This window comes from Trichomycterus rosablanca, chromosome 17 (genome assembly GCF_030014385.1).
Source record: "Trichomycterus rosablanca isolate fTriRos1 chromosome 17, fTriRos1.hap1, whole genome shotgun sequence".
Taxonomy (NCBI): domain Eukaryota; kingdom Metazoa; phylum Chordata; class Actinopteri; order Siluriformes; family Trichomycteridae; genus Trichomycterus; species Trichomycterus rosablanca.
The window spans coordinates 20154874-20176455 of record NC_086004.1 but is presented as its reverse complement, the minus strand read 5'-3'; the positions used below and the strand labels follow the sequence as shown (position 1 = coordinate 20176455).

Here is a 21582-nt window from a genome sequence, read left to right as displayed (position 1 = left end):
ATTACAGATATGTGGAAAATGTCATAGTTTATTGTATTATGTATTAGATGTTTTAAGCAACAAAATCTAGAATTTCAACCACAAGTGTCAGTTACATTTGTGACGCCTGGGTGGGTACCACAAAGGACAGTTGGATATTCTGCTAGAACACGTGTCAAACTCAAGACCCGCGGGCCAAATCCGGCCCGCCACGTCATTTTATGTGGCCCACGAGAGCTTAAAGGACACAAAATCGACATGCATTGTGGGAGATGCAGTTTATGCACGATTTTACAGTGTATTTTAAGACAATCATATGTCGTACACATAAATTGACGAGGCGGGCCGCTCAGGTGGTGCAGCGGTAAAAAACACGCGCTGCAACCAGAGCTGAATTTCGAAAGTGCGTCGTTTCGAATCCAGCTCTGCCTTCAACCGGTCGAAGGCCGGGCGGCTATATGAACAACGATTGGCCTGTTGTTCAGGTGGGGGGGTGGGATTGGGGACCGGAGGGGGTGGGTCTCTCTCTGTCAGAATGCGATTACGATCTCTGCCGGCTGATTAAGAGGCGCCAGCACCGGAGATGAGGGAGGGTGCCCTTAGGGTGTGTCTCTCCGCATGCAGCGCTAGGTGGCGCCAAACTCATCAATGTGTGGGTGGCAAAGATGCATCCGGCTGCTGCCAGTGTTTCGGAGGGGATGTTGGTTAGCTTCGATCTCCTCTGTCAGGGCAGGGTTCGGCATAGACAGAGAGGAAGCACGATGCAAATTGGATAATTGGATGCGCTAAAGGGGGAGAAAAAAGGGGAAAAAATATTTAAAAAAAATAATAATAAATAAATTTTAAAAAAAAATGACGAGGCAGGCCTTGAGTTTCACACCTTAAGCTGGCGGCCACCCGGGCGTCACAAATGTAACAAACGACACTTGTGGTCAAAATTCTACCCTTTGTTGCTTAAAACATCCTATACAATAAACAAACATAACTATGAAACTATGACATATCTGTAATGGATTGGCTCTCTATCCAGCGCCAATACATTGCACCCAGTGTTTCCATTAAAACCAGACTGCCAAGACCCTGACCTGAATAAAATGCTTTGTAGGAAGGAACCCTCAAAGTGCTACACATTTTTAAACTTATTGCATTGAGCTAAAATATCAAGACCGAGCTGCTCTTATAAACACAGAGTGTATCAGTGGTAGAACAGATTGCTGCCTTAGCTTGCCTTGAAGAAACAGAGTGAGAGAGAGAGAGAGTGATAGCGTGAAAGGCAGCGGTAGATGTAATCTGGCAGTCCAGCAGTCTCGCCTTTGTACTGAAAAAGTGTGTTTAGGAACCAACACCACAAAGCCGGCAGCGACTTCCACTGTTCATTAATCCCAACATGTGAAGCCTGTACACAACCACAGACAAACAGACACACAGACGTAATGAATCGTTTCGATGTTAATGTTAACGCCTTCATCACTGGCGTGATTCCTTTCTCTCCATCGTTCTCTCACTCTCACCCTGTCATCACAGTAATCATCGCTTCACCTCACACAGGCCTCCCTCCAAAGCTAATCCTGTCTACATTAGATTTTCATTGTGCTCGGTCTACTCCCTCTCTGTGTTTCAGCCATCTTTGACTGGATTTTCAGCAATCTTCCACTGGATGGAGAAATTTAGAATTAGAAATTGCTGATGTTTACAAAAGAGCATGTAATTAATGGGTAGAGGCCAGTGAGGAGGAACCGAATAGGAGTACCCAGGCAAAAAGGGAGATGTCTGACCTAAAAACACAACCGAAGAATTTAATTTATGTAGTCTTTAAAATGACATAAGACTGCTGCTATAATTACTCACAAAATGCTGTCTTCATTTAAATCAGGACTTCTGTGAACGCTGCAATATGCACCCAGTGTAGCGACGAATGCAGCCCAATATGCTCATTATGTAAACATTGCAGCAGTGGTCTTGTTAATAGAAACACACCCTGTTTTACTGGTTGTAGTCATACAATAAGAGACTAGTGCTGTTTATTTTCTCTGGTAACCTGCTTTTAGCTTTATATAGAAGAAAATCTAGATTTGTTTTTTTAATTATTCATGCTTGTGTGGACAGGGCCTAAGGTTGTGATGGGTCAAGTGACGGGTGAGGTTGTGATGGGTCATGTGATGAATAAACTACAGACCAACAATTCAGCTGTCTTGATTGCATTTTTCATAATAATGCAATGCATAGCCGCTCAGGTGGTGCAGCGGTAAAGTACGCTAGCGCACCAGAGTTGGGGTTTCGAATACATCGTATCGAATCTTAGCTCTGCCTTTCCGACTGGGCTGGGCAGCAGCATGAACAACGATTGGCTGTTGGGGGGGGGGGATAAAATAAAATAAAATAATGCAATTCAGAATAAAAACGACTATTATTAATAATAACTTATATTAATGGTACTAATAATAGCAATAGTACTAATAATAGTAAAGTAATAATAGTAATAGTAAAATATAGTAAAAATTAGTAAAATGTTATTATGCATAATAATAATGCATAATAACAACAGCAATAGTAGTGATAGTAATAGTAAAATAGTACTAATAATAGTAAAAGTACTTAAAATAGTAAAGTAGTGATAGTAATAGTAATAGCACTAATAATAGTAATGGTAATAGTACTGTTATTAGTAATAGTACTAATAATAGTAAAGTAGTGATAGTAATAGTACTAATAATAGTAATGGTAATAGTACTGTTATTAGCAATAGTACTAATAATAGTAAAGTAGTGATAGTAATAGTACTAATAATAGTAATGGTAATAGTACTGTTATTAGCAATAGTACAAATAATAGTAATGGTAATAGTACTGTTATTAGTAATAGTACTAATAATAGTAAAGTAGTGATAGTAATAGTACTAATAATAGTAATGGTAATAGTACTGTTATTAGCAATAGTACAAATAATAGTAATGGTAATAGTACTGTTATAAGCTAGAGTTGCCATGGTGATGGTGGACGCTGGCGCATTTGGCTGCCGCTACCGTTACCGTATTTTACCGTATTTTATTGTATTTTTATCGTTTTTCGTTTTCATCTTTTTACACACCTTGTGGATCTATTTCTTTTATGTTACTTTTGATACTTTTATTTGTGCTTTTGATACTTTTTGTTCTTTCTACTGTACATCGCGTCTGCGGCCGGTGGTGAACGGTGGATGAGTTTTCCTGGGATCGGCACGATGTTGAACTATTCCGTTGACCAGCTGAGGAAGTTCAACAACTGCACTACTCCATCGTGTATTTCAGTCATCAAACAGCTTGGACTCCTTCGCCGGCCTCGTTATATTCACAGGGGCTCCCGGAGAAAGCTTGTTTATCTTCGAAACGGTAACGCTATTCCATCCTTCTGGTCAGCCGTGCGCACTGTCGCTCCGCAAACACGTCATCAGAGCGCTGCTGCCTTGCACACCAGTAGCGGTGTAGTCTCCATGACAACGCTGTCCACGGAGTGGGATGGGAAACGCGGAGTGGACTTAGCAAATCTCCGTTCTCTTCCTCGTTCCTCACAGCCAACTACACAACAATACCACTTGAAAATGGCATTGCTTAATGTTCGTTCACTCAACACAAAAAGTACTGTACTTAGTGAATTTATATCTGACAGTGAACTAGACTTTTTCTGTCTCACTGAAACTTGGCATAAACCCTTGGATTATTTTACGTTAAATCAGACCACGCCAATGGGATACTCGTATATTGATGAACCTCGTATGGAAGGGCGAGGTGGTGGTGTTGCTGCAGTCTATAGGGATGATATTAAAATAACCACTTTGTCTTTTCCTGCTGCTCTTTCTTTTGAACACCTGGCTTTCAAGTTGTCAGGGCCTACTCCTCTGGTCACTGCTGTAGTTTATCGTCCGCCAAAGCCAAACGCTTCCTTTCTCTCTGATTTTTCAGATTTTTTAACCCAGCTTAGTGCCCTCTCATCCTCTGTACTGCTTATGGGTGATTTTAACATCCATATTGATGACAACAACTGTAAATTTGCCAGGGAATTTTTGGAATTGTTACAGTGTTTTAATTTCACACAACATATACATTTTCCAACTCATAAAAAAGGTCATACTCTTGACCTTGTCTGCTCTACTGGTGTCCTAGTTCATCAGCCGTCCAGCCATGACCTTACTGTCTCTGATCATTTGACAATCATCATGGACATTGAGGTCACTAGGCCCATCACTAGAGCTAAACGTAAAATATCCTTCAGGAATCTTCAATATATCTCTCCCTCTGCTTTCTCAGATTCTCTTGTTAAAAAGATGTCTGTCTGTCCTGTACTGTCTAGTAATTCATCTGACCTTGTCGATTACTATAATGACATACTCGCCTCATGTCTTGATGAGCTGGCTCCTTTGAGAACCAAATTTGTTTCATTTAGTCATTCTGCACCATGGTACACAATTGAGCTTCACCAAATGAAATCCCGTAAACGCCAGCTTGAAAGACTTTATAAGAAAACCGGTCTAACAGTACATTATCAGATTTATTCTGATTATCTTCAACATTACAAAGACGCTCTTACGGCAGCCCGATCCACTTACTATTCCGAACTCATACATGCTGGATCAACAAATCCTAAGACTCTCTTTTCCACAATAAATAAACTTCTCAAACCAGTTGACAATACTACCAATTCCTTTACAGTTGACAAGTGTAACTCTTACCTCTCATTTTTTCAAACAAAAGTTGAGAATATCCACAATTTTCTGACAGTTTCCCCTGTCATCTCTGTTTCTCCGCCTATCTCATCTCAATTTATTACCCAGCCTCTGTCTCAGTTCTCACCTGTGTCTCATTTGGACCTATCTGAGATCTTAACAGGGATGCGAAGCTCCACTTGTGTTTTGGATCCTGCTCCATCAAAACTTGTTAAGGGTTGTTTTCCAGTTATCTCATCACTTATCACAGAGATAATCAATTCCTCTCTTAGTTCTGGCTCAGTCCCTCAATCACTCAAATTGGCTGCTGTTACTCCCATACTTAAAAAACCTGGACTTGACTCTAACATTATGAGTAACTTTCGGCCCATTTCCAATCTTCCATTTCTGTCGAAAATACTGGAACGTGTTGTTGCCTCACAGCTCAAAGATCACCTAAATTCCAATAATCTATTTGAATCATTTCAGTCTGGTTTCCGCCCCCAGCACAGCACTGAGTCAGCCCTCCTCAAAGTCACAAATGACCTTCTTCTTTCCTCAGACTCTGGACAAATTAATATTCTCGTCCTCCTTGATCTTACTGCAGCTCTTGACACCATTAATCACTCCATTCTTCTGTCCCGCCTTGAATCCTCTGTCAACATCACTGGTACTGCCCTTTTGTGGTTAAGGTCATATCTCGTAAACAGACAACAGTTTGTTAATATCAACAATTGTAGTTCTGCCATTGCTCCACTGTCCCAAGGCGTTCCCCAAGGCTCAGTGTTAGGTCCCCTTTTGTTTATTCTTTATATGCTCCCCCTTGGTGACATCATACGTCGGCATGGTTTACATTTCCACTGCTATGCTGATGATATTCAGCTTTACATCTCCTCCAAATCCATTAATACTGAACTTCACTCCACTCTGACAAATTGCATCACTGAAATGAAATTGTGGATGAAAGCTAATTTCCTCAAATTAAACTGTGAAAAATCAGATATGATCATCGTAGGTCCTACAACCCTGGCAAAAACCACAAAAAATTTTCAAATTACCATTGATAATGACACTTTGTCTCCGTCTTCTAACATCCGAAATCTTGGTGTAATTTTTGATAGCAACCTCTCTTTTGACCGCCATGTAAATCACATCACCAAAACTGCTTTCTTTCATCTAAAAAACATAGCACGTCTACGTCCATCACTCTCCTTTTCTGCCGCCGAAACCTTGATTCATGCTTTTATTACATCCAGAATTGATTATTGCAATAGCATCCTTTATGGTACATCTAACAAAATCCTAAAAAAACTTCAGTATATCCAGAATTCAGCTGCTCGCCTCCTTACTCATACTCGCTCCCGTGATCATATTACACCTGTTCTACAAAAACTTCATTGGCTTCCCGTTGCTCAACGCATTCAATTCAAAATTCTTCTATTCACTCACAAAGCTCTCCATAATCAGGCCCCATCCTACCTCACCGACCTGCTCCATCAGCACATTCCCTCCCGTAGCCTTCGCTCTTCTGAGGCTAACCTACTGTCCATACCCTCTAGGACCAAGCACCGGACCTGGGGTGACAGGGCCTTTTCCATAGCTGCTCCATCTTTATGGAATGCTCTCCCCAAACACCTACGAGATTGTCCTGACCTGTCCAAATTCAAGTCACTTCTCAAAACTCATCTATTCAATATGGCATTTAACTTGTAACAACACGAAATAAATGCTTTTATTTTTGCTATTCTTTTTAATAGTTTTTATACTTAGATCACGACAGAAATGTGAAGTCCTAGATCCTAAAACTTGTAAAGTTTTCAGTTTCCTGATTGCATGTAAATCTGTCCTGTTTCTGTCTAATTTTAAGAAATTGTTCTATATTTGTTGTTCTCTCTCATAATTTAGCTCATTTTTAATGAACTGTCTTATGCTGCTCTCTTTGTTTTTATCTTAATTATTCTTGATGTTGATGTACTATTTTGATTTTGTACTATGATTTGTATGGTGTATGTACGTATTTGTTTTGATTATTTGTCTTATGTAAAGCGTCTTTGAGTATCTTGAAAAGCGCTATATAAATAAAATGTATTATTATTATTATTATTATTAGTAATAGTACTAATAATAGTAAAGTAGTGATAGTAATAGTACTAATAATAGTAATGGTAATAGTACTGTTATTAGCAATAGTACAAATAATAGTATTGGTAATAGTACTGTTATTAGTAATAGTACTAATAATAGTAAAGTAGTGATAGTAATAGTACTAATAATAGTAATGGTAATAGTACTGTTATTAGCAATAGTACAAATAATAGTAATGGTAATAGTACTGTTATTAGTAATAGTACTAATAATAGTAAAGTAGTGATAGTAATAGTACTAATAATAGTAATGGTAATAGTACTGTTATTAGTAATAGTACTAATAATAGTAATGGTAATAGTACTGTTATTAGTAATAGTACTAATAATAGTAAAGTAGTAATAGTAATAGTACTAATAATAGTAATGGTAATAGTCCTGTTATTAGTAATAGTACTAATAATAGTAAAGTAGTGATAGTAATAGTACATTTACATTACATTTTCAGCATTTAGCAGACGCTTTTATCCAAAGCGACTTACACAATGAGCTGAACACAATGAGCAACTGAGGGTTAAGGGCCTTGCTCAGGGACCCAACAGTGGCAACTTGGTGGTGGCGGGGCTTGAACCGGCAACCTTCTGCTTACTAGTCCAGTACCTTAACCACTGAGCTATCACTGAGCTAATAGTACTAATAATAGTAATGGTAATAGTCCTGTTATTAGTAATAGTACTAATAATAGAAAAGTAGTGATAGTAATAGTAATAGTACTAATAATAGTAATGGTAATAGTCCTGTTAATAGTAATAGTACTAACAATAGTAAAGTAGTGATAGTAAAAGTAAAATAGTACTAATAATAATAAAGTAGTGATAGTAACTGTAAAATAGTACTAATAATAATAAAGTAGTGATAGTAAGTGTAAAATACTACTAATAATAGTAAAGTAGTGATAGTAACTGTAAAATAGTACTAAATATTATGCATAATAAAAGTGCATAATACTAACAACAGTAATAGTAATAGTAATAGTAATAAAAATAATAATTTGTATAAAACAAATAACAATAATTATTAGTATGAAACCCAAGTCACTTCAAAACCCTGTGATCTCTATATATAGACAGCATTTTTCTACACTTCTGAAAAGAAGCCTGTTTCAGTTCTTAGATGCCTCAAAATGCTGCCTACTGAGACGCCTTATTCTGAGCAATATTCTGACCGAAAATCAAGGGAGCTCCTAGCGCTTCCTTAGCTGCAAAGGCAAACCAAACATTCAGTGTGGCACAATTTTACCCCCAAAAAATGTCTAAAATAAAGCGGCGGATAAAAGCGGTGAGGTGCAAGTAATTCTAATCAAATTATTAAATTTTATAACATTTACATTTACATATTCAGCATTTAGCAGACGCTTTTGTCCAAAGCAACTTACAGTACAGAGACAGTATATTGACTAAGCAATTAAGGGTTAAGGGCCTTGCTCAAGGGCTCAACAGTGGCAACCTGGCAGTGGTGGGGCTTGAACCAGCAACCTTTGGATTACTAGTTCAGTACCTTATCCACTAGGTCACAACTGTCCCATATTAAATCAATTATTTACATTCACAACCTGGCAGTAGTGCGGCTTGAACCTGCAACCATCTGATTGCTAGTCTAGTACCTTAACTGCTGTGCTACCACTGTCCCCAGTTCATTTGCAATTTTGGGTTTGTCATGAGTATTTTAACACGGAATAAAGTGTCAGCTGGCATGTTAGTGGGTTGTGTCATCTCAGTCCCTCGGTTTGATTGACCCGAGATTAACTCTTAGCTTAGTAAGCTAAAACCGCGGCGGTGGACAAGGACATAATCGCTGTCTAAATAGAGCGAATTAATAATCTGTTTTCTAGCCTGCCGCTCAGGTGGTCGCAGCGGTAAAGTACGCTAGCGCACCAGAGTTGGGTTTCTAGATACATCGTATCGAAACTTAGCTCTGCCTTTCCGACTGGGTTGGGCGGCAGTATGAACGACGTTTGGCTGTTGTTCAGGGTTAGGGGTAGAGTCGGAGCATAGGTCCTCATAACTGGTGCGACTGCGGCCCCTGCTGGTTGACTGACGGCACCTGCACAGGGCTGAGGAATAACATTGAGGGGGGTGTGACCCTCCGTGCGCAGTGTCTCTCGGTGTATGAACTCGGCTCGTGCAGATGAAAAATGCAGGCTGTACTGATTGCGTGCCGGAGGGGGCGCAAGTCAGTTGAGTGGAGTCCTCAGTCAGTGGAGTCCTCGTTACTTAGGCAACTGCACAGGTAAACAGTGGGCAGCAAGGCAGCACATTAGGTTTTGAGAGAGATCAAGAGGTTCACAATATTTACCACACAGCACCTTTGTCACTGCTGACAGTAAAGGTGCTTTATGGAAAATCTGTGTTTACAACATAGACATTCTGTGCTAGAAGACTGGGTAATAAACACAAGAGAAACACGGGAAGAGACTCGGCTTCACCCAGCAGACTTTGGCTTTCTAATGAAAAGTTGATGAGTGACTTGATTAGATAAAGCGCCATGGACTTACTTTGGAGGCCTGCCGGTGCCAGCGCTGGTACTCGGCCAACGTGTCAAAGTTGACGTAGTAGGTCTGGGCCTGGGGGCCGGCAGAGCTGAACATCAGGCAGTGCAGTCTTCTCTTCACCTCCTCCACCTGGAGATTCACAATAGAGTATCATGAGTATAAAAATACAAAGCTAAACAAACCTTATATTGTCATACTGTATAACATTTTTAAGCATAATTAAAGTAAAATGAAGTGTGTGGACACCTTGGACACCCCTTTACAAATTTATGGGCATTAATATGGCATGACAATCCAAGGGTATGAGTTTTCAGACCATGTCAGTCAAGTCTGTACACAAACATCTCTACATTATTTGAGCAAAAGTATGTAGACACCCTACTATTGTATGGAGTGAACAGCAATAACAACTCACACTTTTCTGGAAAGTCAGGCTTTCCACTAGATTTTGGGGTGCGATCAGGGAATCTGTGCCCAATCTTTAATAAGAGTATTTGTACCACAAATCCTCTGTAAGATCTATACTTTTCTACAATGAGAAAGAAAACAGGGAAGATTATGACTGACCCCTCACACCCTGGTCACTCCCTTTTCCAGCAGTTTCCATCTAAGCGAAGACCAAGAGCGAGAGCTAAAAAGACTCTGACCAACCGTCACCTCCACAGCTTCTTTCCCCAGGCCATTACCCACCTAAACAGGGATCATTCCCTGTTTCCAAGCAGGAAAAATGGGCGAGCGTGAGGATTTGAGCGAGTTTGACAAGGACCAAATTGTGATGGCTAGACGACTGGGTCAGAGCATCTCCAAAATTGCAGCTCTTGTGGAGTGTTACCGGTCTGCAGTGGTCAGTATCTATCAAAATTGGTCCAAGGAAGGAACAGTGGTACAGCGACAGGGTCATAGGCGGCCAAGGCTCATTGATGCACGTGGGAAGCGAAGGCTGGCCCGTGTGGTCCGATCCAACAGACGAGCTACTGTAGCTCAGATTGCTGAAGACGTTAATGCTGGTTCTGATAGAAAGGTGTCAGAATACACAGTGCATCACAGTTTGTTGCATATGAGGCTGCAAAAGGGGGACCAACACAATATAAGAAAGATGGTCATAATGTCAGGCCTGATCGGTGTACCTTTTCTACATTATTCTACTACATCTATATCCAGAGAAGAGAAATTCCTTGTACACTTGGTACTTAGTGAATAAATAAAGATTCTGATTCTGACAGATACCACAGTTTATTAGCAAAGCATGGTGGTGGGAATATTCAAGTCTGGGGTGTTTTGGCAACTCTAAGCAGACTAACAATCTGAGGTATGGGGTCTTGCTCAAAGATCCAATCATGAGCAACCTTCTGATTAAAGGAGCTGTGATAGCTCAATGGTTAAAGCACTGGACTAGTAATCAACTGCACCCTGACAAAGAAGAACTACCCCACAATTCTTCAGAAACATGCTAGACCATCAAGCATTTGGGTCACATAGAGCATAGCATGTCTTTCTGTTCACAATACGGCTCTGTGAGCAAACCCAAGACTGGTAGCTGGCAAGGTCGCACCACAAGTACCACCTGGCAAGACTGCTCATGTAGTGTTGCGGAGTGTTTAAACTAGTGAGTTCTCAGCAGAGTCACCAAATGGGGTATCTTCTCTGGGACAGATTGGCACACCGTTGCAAGAAAATTGGCTGAGTCACATGGTGCTTAGCGTGGCTCTACGAATTCAATATGGCTCTGTGTGGGAACCCAACAATGGTAAGTAGGGCAGTACATGACCCTAAGTCGTATTTGGTCCAGTTGCCGGCATTAAGCGCAGTCTTTAAAAAATGCCGTTTGCAGCAGTCAAAAGCCAATTGTAGAGAGCTTTCAAAGAAAAGCTAAGCTTTCCAAGACCCAAATAATCAAAAGTTTGGGAATACTTACAACTGGCACAAAACAAAAAGGTGGTTTGTACACTGTGCAGAGCTTTGATGGTACCACAGCAACACTAGCGCCATGTTGCACGTCTATATTGTTTCATTAAACTTCTTAATCGCGGAGATCCTAGAATACCGTATTCCTTAGCAATTTCAGTTAGGGGCACATTTTCACTTCTATATTGTTTCATTACGCTTCTTAATCGTGGAGATCTTGGAATACCATATTTCTTAGCAAGTTCAGTTAGGGGCACATTTTTACTTCTACATTGTTTCATTAAGCTTCTTAATCACGGAGATCCTAGAATACCGTATTCCTTAGCAAGTTCAGTTAGGGCGCATTTTTACTTCTATATTGTTTCATTAAGCTTCTTTATCTCGGACATCTTGGAATATCGTATTTCTTCACGAGTTCAAGTAGGGCGCATTCACAAGTGCCACGCACTTGCTCCATTGGGCTCGCGATTTTTGCGGTTGCTGCGGCCATCAAAGCGCAAAAAGCTTCTCATGTGACTGTGACTTAACGCTTACCACTTTGTTTACATCCTTTAAAATTGGAAGTAAGTTTGGAGTGAATGTGTAGGTTAGAATCTGGGCTCATTCTGTCTTTACTGTACGTTGGACTTAATGAGACGTGCCTCCCTCTAACTATTTTATTTCTGCTATTAGTTTAAGCACTTTGCTTTGTGCACGGAATGGCATAAACACGTTGCACTTTGTTTAATGTGGAGCACTTGAGAATTTGATAATATGGACATAAACCCTGTTTACATTGAGTTTTGTGCCATATTATTATGTCATACAGTCTGTTGTTAAAATAAAAGAAGCATAAATTAGATTCCGAGTTAAATCTACTAATCGATAAAATATAGATTAATCGACAGAAAAACGTTGTTAGTGGCAGCCCTACTGGCAAGTTATTAGAAGCGGCTGCAGACTAGTCACGTGTCTAAGGAGGCTTGTTGTAATCCTGCTCTGCTTGATCAGACTAAGGGATGTGCAAGCTGCAGTGGATTTACAATCGGGAACTGGAAATGACTAGATTGCCTGATAAAAAAGTTAAAATCCAGAGATAAAAAAGGGCTGGTAACTGGGCTTGTGTCTGAAGGGGCACATGAGGTAGTGGGGAAAATAGGAGAGGAAAATCCAAACATCTTATGACTTTCTTCTTTATTCTTTCATTTACTTTGCAAACCTGTTATATGAAAGCAACAGAGCACTTGAGGTTGTGTGTTATTATGGTCGATTGCTGAAATACATTCTCATATCATCCATTTTTATAATGTTCAATACCAAACGTGTGTGTGCATCCATTTCAGTGGCAAACCTAATGAGAAAAGATGACAGAAATAAACTGAGATACGGATTTGAACGCATCATGAGTACAGAGCTACCGATTGAAAAGCATATTAGATCGTTTCAGAGAAGCTGGATGATTCAATGCTGCTAACAGTACCTGATGTAATTACTGGATCCTGCATGCTCTACATCATTCCATTCCAGCTGACTCATTGCTAATGTAAGTCTGACTATTCGGGCCTCGGTGTCCCAGCATCCAGTCTCCACTCTTCACTTGTCACCCACAGCTCAGTTTGAAGACAAAGAACAGGGCAAAATGGATGATTAAGGTGATTTCTGCCTTACCTTTCCCCCGACCAAGGGCAGGATGTGCATCTTTCCCGTCAGGCTGTCCTTAACGGAGGCTACGATCAGGCAGGTGCCACACAGGATGACTTGTCTCTCTGCCCACTTGTGGAGCTGCGTCTTGCCCTTCCGCACGATGAAGACGCCCGTCAGTAGAGTCCGCTCCTGCTGATCAGCGTTCACCGGCCGATCTGTCAACATACACATATACATATACATAAAGGCCCTACCTAATTCACGACCATCAAAATCTCATGTAATATGCAATTTGCTGTGCTATTCAAAATTCTAGTTTTGTGCCTCACATTTACTGGTTAATTTGCAATATGAGGTGGTCTTAGCAATCCAACGGCAAATCAGTTAACAAACGGTTAGTCAAAATGTCCAAGATATAGAAATCTAATGCCTAGTTCACACTACATGATTTTTGCCCTGATTGTCGCTCGGTGACTGGTCGGCGCTAGATTTGCCGGCTCGGGAGCAACTCGGCGTTCACTCTGTGATCGAAACTCGGCTCTCAATCGTTATGTGTGAACTACTCAACGACTCGATCCGAGTGCTCGGCAACTGAAGATAAATATCTAGCATGTTAAATATCTGGATACGAGTCGGCCGACTGGCAATGAGTGCGGTGGCAACAGCCAATGAGAACGCAAGATACAGGGTGAGTGGAAATGCAGGGGAGAAGTTGTAAAAAGGTGGAACAAGGGCAGGGGCACACACTCAAGTTTTACAGTCTTTCTGACCTTATCGTAACATAACACCAACGTTGCATTGCAAAAATATTTATTAAGCTTCAACTCACTATTTTTTCTCCTTGACTTTACGCTACTTGCTGACGTGCATTTTTGAACGTGGTATTATTAAACCCCTCGTCACTTCTCACATATGTTTTTGTGACAAAACGTAGTTTGGGAGACCAGAGAAGCTCGCCTGCGATTCCAGTTGGTGATAGATGGTGTAGTGTGAAACCCCCTATCGCCGATCAGTCGTGTAGTGTGAAAGCCACACCGACTTGAAAGACTCCAGATTACAAGAGATCCAGTTGTGTAGAGTGAACTGTACAGCGACCTGACGACTTGGAAAGTCGTGTAGTGTGAACTTAGCATAAAGGTAACAGAGTTCGGAAAGCTCCCAACCGATTCTGTGGACGCAGAGGGGGGGGGGAATGACAAACCACAGACGAGAATTTTCATCTTTGAGACAGAACATGAAGCCTCGCACCGTCGCTGGATGTTCTAGGTTTAAATTCAACCGTTAAGGTAGGCAGTGCTGTGTATTGTAGCTTCCATTTAACCTACCAATCAATTTATGATTGTTCTATAATGAATGCCTGAAATGTGGCACTTTTCTTTGGTCTGTGAGGTCTGTGTAGAGCCCTAACCCTAACCCTAACCTCAATATCAGAATCAGAATCAGATTTATTGGCCAAGTATGTGGATACACACAAGGAATTTGTTTCCGGCTGATGGTATCTCTCTAGTAATAATACAGTGTACAAGCAATGTATACATTAAACACAAAAACACAAAATTATACAAACTATAAGATTATATACAGGCAATATACAGATATGTAATTTAGCAGCATCTGAAATATTTACAAAACAGTAAAGTGCACAACATGTAGGATGAGTACTACAGTGTAGTCAATTGGCAGCAGATATCACCTTCGGCTGCATTTTTCCCAGCATCGTACCAACTTTTTAATGCCATCAGCAAAAAATGTTTTTGGTTGAGCGTGTAGCCACTGATGCACCGCTGCATTCACATCATCATCACATGAGTCTTCTTTCCTCTTAAAACTTCTTTGAAATTGGTGAAAATCAGATGGTGCTAAATCCGGACTAAAAGCTCTCTCTCAGTCTCTCACACACGACCGATTACTACTCCTCCCACCCTCACCGTTTCCAACTAAAATATAAAAGTGCGGAAACAGTTTGAAGATCCCTCGTACATATTCACACTGTTCATGTAAGTAGCAGGTCTTTAAAGTAAGCATTTACACAGAAATACAAAATAACAGTATGAATGAGTGGTGTGGCCACCCCCCCACAACGTAGAGCTTAGCATAGCGCCCTACAGGGAGGCAGCTGTCAGAATGCTCTCTCACTTGCACACAAACACACAGGCCGTATGCAGAATACAGGGCAGTCCCTGTATGTGAAAAAGAATCAACTGCCAGGAAATGATGTCACATGGACCAGTCTGTCAGTGTGGCATTTTGTCCAGTTTCCCCAGAATCACTGGGTGTAATGCAGTAAGGCGAGGCATACTTACTTGTGTAGCACATTTCACACATTAGCAATTTAAAGTGAACTTAATAGAAATAAAAGCATTAAATAGAGTATTAAACTGAATGGCCTGTAGCACCGCTGGGGATTCGAACCCTGGATCCCAGTTGTAACACACCCCGTACAGCCTGCTAATCCATTGCAGGGGCTGAGCCACCCCAACAGCCCCCCCACCACCACCCGTAAGAACACAATCAATAATGTCTTTACGTAGATAACTGACCGGCTAAAGGCACCCCTGAGGATTATAATCCAGAATCCCAGCTGTAGCAGGCTAGCGTCATTTACCTCTGCGCCACCAGAGCACCCGTGGATCAGACCTTATTACCTCGCGATAACATCCTACCACAGAAAACAGTTAAATAGCGACTGCCAGGTATTAGAACATCAAGAAACCACTGATACACTTACACCCTTTCACAAGCATTATCCCATGCAGCTTGGCTGATGGTCAAGTCCCTGAGCTCATCCTCCCCAGATGTGGTCAGACTGATGAATTTTGGGCTTGATGCCAAGTTAAACTCGCCTCTCTCAAGCTGATTATGTAGCCGGTACTGGCTTCGGTACAGGACTTGTAGAGGACACAAGACGGGTCCTATCTCCACCAGAACCCAAAAACACTCAGACTAATTGCCTCATGAACAAAGTACAAAGGACATGCACAACTTTTACCTTCTCCCAGCTTCCATAATGATGTGAGAGCAGATCACCAAGGAGACTCCCTCCAGGAAGTTTGCGCAATGCTCGTGGCTTGACGCCCAGCTGAGCTTCCTAATTTTTTAAAACTGTTCAGGGCCAAATGGCTTTGGCAACACACTGGACTAGGGATGGCAATGGTGAACAAGTTAACCCACACCTGCGCATTGTATGGCCCACGGGCCACATCCAGCCCTTTGGCTGTCCCCTACCGGCCCGCATGAGGTCAGTGGCAATTAAATATCAGACGTAAATAAATGTGCATCACATATGCAATACAACAGGATTGTTTTTTATTTTAAAGGGTCCTGATTTCTTTAAATGTACTTAAGTTTTAGCACCCAGGTGGCACAGCGGGATGTTCTGCTAGCACACCAGTGCCAAGATTCTGAACTCCTCAGTTTGAAACTCGGCGTTGCCACCGAGTTCACCCTGTCGGTCCGGCCCTCCACCACAGTTCCAGTTTCTTACGTGGCCCCTTGGAAAATTTAATTGCCCACCTCTGAGTTAACCAATAGCTGACATAAAAAGTAATTGTTTGATTGATGCTGATGGTTAAAAACCACTAACATTTATAACCAACAGGTGACAATTGAAATTGACAGTGCATCTACCCAGCCTCAGTGTGCATGTGTCAGCTCATTTTACAAGTGGCATTCTGAGATTCTAATCCAAAATTTAGATAATTTAAATAATGAATGGTGGAACTATTATGCTTTAAAATCACAGAGAAGCCAGTTTGCTTCACTATGGAGTCTGACTTCATGTAAAATTCTGCACTAGTGGATCTATGTGTCACCTTTTTATGTGGCTTTTTTCTACGCATTAATGATGGAGATATTTTGCATCATGTTCCAACATAAAGGAAAACTCTACTTATCATCTTACAACATTCAGTAAGAGCTTTAAAATACATGATGTGTTACACTGTCATATGCGCAGCACTGGGATTACAGAAGGCAGTATGTAGCTATTCAGAACCAGATCCCTCAGGGTTCTTTATATTTTGTAAAATTCAATATTAAAATGTCCCCAAAGAATGTGCAGAGGAAGCCTAGTGGTGAGACAATGCAAAAAAAATCACTATTTGTTGTGTTGTATAATTACACCAGCCAGTAGCTGTCACTGTGTATCAGACAGAGGGGACAGCGAGTGAGAGAGAAGAAGGAAGTCGCTGAGTAAAGTATTCTTTCTTTCGTGCAATTACACCTACAAAATACAACACTATTGAAATAAAGAAGGAAATAATAGAGAAATATGAGAGTTATTGTTGTTTATGGTAGATACATTTTATAAAAAAAGAAGGAAATTTATTATGGTGTATGGTACAGCACACGTACTGAAATGTGATGCGGTGTGTTTTTATGTACAGTACAGTACTACTACTGTGTATTGTTGTTTATTATTGTTTATTACAGTAATGTCTATTCTATCAATTAAGATTTAAGGGAAAATATACTTGTATTTACAACAAAAAAGACCATTTAAGACATTAGAAAGGTTAGGTGGGGGGGGGGGGGGGTTGGAAGGTCTGGCAAGGATTAATTCTATCTACATTATTTCTTATGGGGAAAAATAGGTTTAACTAACGAACATTTTGACCTAAGAACAGCCCTCTGGAACCAATTAAATTCGTAAGTCAAGGGTCCACTGTATTTATTTTTTTGTGAGAAAAGTCGTGCAGCACTGATGAAATTTTAAGATAACTTACTAGGGAAGATATCATGGCAGCGTGGAAGCGCGCATAGGATGATGTAAAATGCTGTCTATGTAGAGAGCTCATTAGGTTTTCAAACACACCCACTGAAAATGTAAACCATGTTGGTGTATGTTACGCAGACGACACTCAGTTCTATGTCAGAATTAGCCCTGCTCGAACCTTGACACATCGTGCTTTATGTCTTTGTGATATACAGTCATGAATAAGTAACTTTTTAAAGCTGAACGCTAGCAAAAGTGAGTTGCTTTTAATTGGCTCAAATGCCCTGACATCTAGTTTGACGGTCCTTGGCATTAAGATTAATGGGACCCTGGTAATAGAGTCTGCCCATGTATGCAATCTTGGAGTGTTCTTTGACCCCACACTCTCATTTGACATTCATATTGATTTTGTAGTTAAGACAAGAGATGTACTGTAATGTCCTTCTATCTGGCCTCCCTAATAAAAAAACTAGGGCTAGCTCGATACCACTTTGTTATGTCCGATACCAATACTGCAAATTGAGTATCTGCCGATACCGATACCAATCCGATACCATTTCTCATTCTCATAGTCATTTCTCCTCTCAAACAACTAAGCAGTAATAATACATGTCTCAATGCATCATGGTTAAATAGCTATCTAAATAACAATGTTCAGGCTGTGAAACTAATATTTTATAGCAATAAATACAGAACCTACAACATCACACTTATACAAAACTGCTGTTTTTATTTTCACTTTTACACACAGAACAATTAGCAGCATTTTTGGTTTCACTTACGTCGGAGCTGTTGTTCACATGACGCATCTTGCGTTACGGCGTGTCGTCCAAAGTGTCTACAATTGGAAGATGTGGATGTCAATCAAAAGCGATGGACCGATTAGAACTGACACAGAGTTGAGATTTTCCTGTTAAAGTTCTGTCACGTTTTTAGATTATTAAACCCTGCTGGATTTTGAAGAGGACATCTGTGGCTAAACAGGAAACGGTGGAGTTTGTTTTATTTCATAACACTAATGGATTAATCGTTGAGGATGTGAGAGATCTCCAAGCCAGGACAAGATTTTCTTTATCTCAGGTGAGCGGTTTATCATTTATAAAGTGAGTTTTATTGTGTTTAAACAGTGTTTTTAGATGTGGCAGTAGTAGATGATTTTATAAATGCTAAAAGTTTAAGTAGATCAGTGTGTTTTAATTTCTGAATGGCTGTTGCGGATGAGTTGTAGACCAGTGGCACATGTTAATGATGTCATCAAGATGCACCTTGTTACGGCAGTTGCAGAGTGAGCGAATAAACGGCGCTCTGTTGGAACGTGTGTTACTTGCTTTACACACATTGTTACTTGCTTTACACACAAACAATGGCCTTATTTACATTAAGTGTTATTTACATTAAGTGTTATTTACATTAAGCAACAGTATCGGATCGGATTACAAGTTTTTTTTCCTTTCGATATCTGATCCAGTGATTTGGGCCAATATTGGACCGATACTGATAAAGGGTATCGGATCGCTGCCAGCCCTTGCGTACTGCTTTTAGATACTGTTCAGTGTGGAAGTATGCATTTCGTATGCAGCCCATGTCTAGTTGGGTACTGGTCAGATATGTAACTTTGTTTGAACATTGAACCAACTACAATGAACCAATAAGAAAACCTTTTAAAAATCCATAATTGCTTAAGCTCTTTGATCTTTACTCAGCAGCATAAGAAAAGCTTTATTCACTGAAGCTTTGAACTCTATTTTAGATGTGAAAGATGCTTTAAAAGAAAAAAACAATTTTTTAAGCTAACGTAATATACCACTGTGCCACCAGAACACTAACACCATTTATCCAGAAGTAAATACACTATATTGCCAAAAGTATTCACTCACCCATCCAAATCATTGAATTCAGGTGTTCCAATCACTTCCATGTCCACGTGTGTATAAAACCAAGCACCTAGGCATGCAGACTGCTTCTACAAACATTAGTGAAAGAATAGGTCGCTCTTAGGAGCTCAGTGAATTCCAGCGTGGTACCATGATAGGATGCCACCTGTGCAACAAGTCCAGTCGTGAAATTTCCTCGCTACTAAATATTCCACAGTCAACTGTCAGTGGTATTATAACAAAGTGGGAGCGATTGGGAACGACAGCAACTCAGCCACGAAGTGGTAGCCATGTAAAATGACAGAGCGGGGTCAGAGGATGCTGAGGTACATAGTGTCCAGAGGTCGCCAACTTGCTGCAGAGTCAATTGCTACAGACCTCCAAACTTCATGTGGCCTTCAGATTAGCTGAAGAACAGTGTGTAGAGAGCTTCATGGAATGGGTTTCCATGCCCAAGCAGCTGCATCCAAACCCTACAACACCAAGCACAATGCAAAGCATCAGATGCAGTGGTGTAAAGCACTGGACTCTAGAGCAGTGGAGACGTGTTCTCTGGAGTGACGAATCACGCTTCTCCGTCTGGCAATCCGATGGACGAGTCTGGGTTTGGCGGTTGCCAGGAGAACGGTACTTGTCTGACTGCATTGTGCCAAGTGTAAAGTTTGGTGGAGGGGGGATTATGGTGTGGGGTTGTTTTTCAGGAGTTGGGCTCGGCCTCTTAGTTCCAGTGAAAGGAACTCTTAATGCTTCAGCATACCAAGAGACTTTGGACAGTTTCATGCTCCCAAATTTGTAGGAACAGTTTGGGGATGGCCCCTTCCTGTTCCAACATGACTGCGCACCAGTGCACAAAGCAAGCTTAATAAAGACACGGATGAGCGAGTTTGGTGTGGAAGAACTTGACCGGCCTGCACAGAGTCCTGACCTCAACCTGACAGAACACCTTTGGGATGAATTAGAGCGGCGACTGTGAGCCAGGCCTTCTCGTCCAACATCAGTGTCTGACCTCACAAATGCGCTTCTGGAAGAATGGTAAAAAATTCCCATAAACACACTCCTAAACCTTGTGGAAAGCCTTTCCAAAAGAGTTGAAGCTGTTATAGCTGCAGCGGGTGGGCCGACAACATATTAAACCCTATGAATTAACAATGGGACGTCACTCAAGTTCATATGCGTGTGAGGGCAGACGAGTGAATACTTTTGGCAATATAGCTAATATTTCAGGGTTTAAGTGTGGAGCCTTTGAGAAGTTATTTCTTCTATACTATAACACTGCTTTTGTGTTAGCTTATTTTTTTCTCCTTTAGCCTTTGAATTCTGTATGGCAATATCGCTATTGTTCTACCATGCTGCTTCCAGTTGTAACATTACACCAATTAAGCTTGTCTGGTCTGTGATTTATGCTGATGTTAAAGCCTGACGGCTTGCTTTATAAAAATAAAGACTGCAAATGCAAACCCCATGTCTAATATCAGGTTTAAACCCTTTGGCAGCTTGTATGCGAAAGAATTCTGGTGGAATGATGCAGGCTGGCCAAGAAACAACTGAGCAGCTGATTGTTCTACGCTTATGTGTATGTACAGAACAGAGCTGTCATTCCACCATGGATTGATATTCAATATCACTGTGAGGAGGTTCAAGCTCAAGGATCAGACAATCTGCATTCGTCAATGTTTAAGACTTAGATATCTGTGGCATGACCCTTCACACCACAATGTTGTATGTCCACATTGTTAGCATTGACAATGTTCTGACCATTGTAAAAATACAGTATTGGGACAAAAGTAAATACACAGCTTCAGGATAAATCCTAAAGACTAATAAGAGCCCATTTATAACTCATTCACTCATTGCCTGTTTTACCACAGCGCTGGGTACAATTTAGGGCTGGGCGATTTTGCCAAAAAAAAAAAAAATCTCGGTTATTTTTAATTTTTTACCGATTGTCGATTACGATTTCGATTTTTTTGTTCTTGTATAATGCAATTGAAAAAAGCATTTTAATTTAAAAGACTACAGAACTGAAAAATAGTAACAGCACCACCTATAATTATCCTTTCAGGGAACTCAAACTTTATAACAATAACTATATAACAATAATTAACAATAAAACAATTAAAACAATTAAAACAAAATAGAAATCTGAATCAGCTATATCCTTTATAAGAATAGCTT

General features: G+C 40.6%; 1 protein-coding gene across 1 annotated transcript in view; it reads right to left on the bottom strand.

The window, feature by feature from the left end:
- phlpp2 (PH domain and leucine rich repeat protein phosphatase 2) overlaps positions 1-21582 on the bottom strand; it is a 102071-nt gene that overhangs the window by 44491 nt on the left and 35998 nt on the right. Inside the window, exons 4-5 of the mRNA XM_063013057.1 lie at positions 12844-13034; positions 9295-9420 (exon numbers count right to left, since the gene is read on the bottom strand). Coding sequence (XP_062869127.1) covers positions 9295-9420; positions 12844-13034 — 317 coding nt within the window. The remainder of the gene's footprint in view (positions 1-9294; positions 9421-12843; positions 13035-21582) is intronic.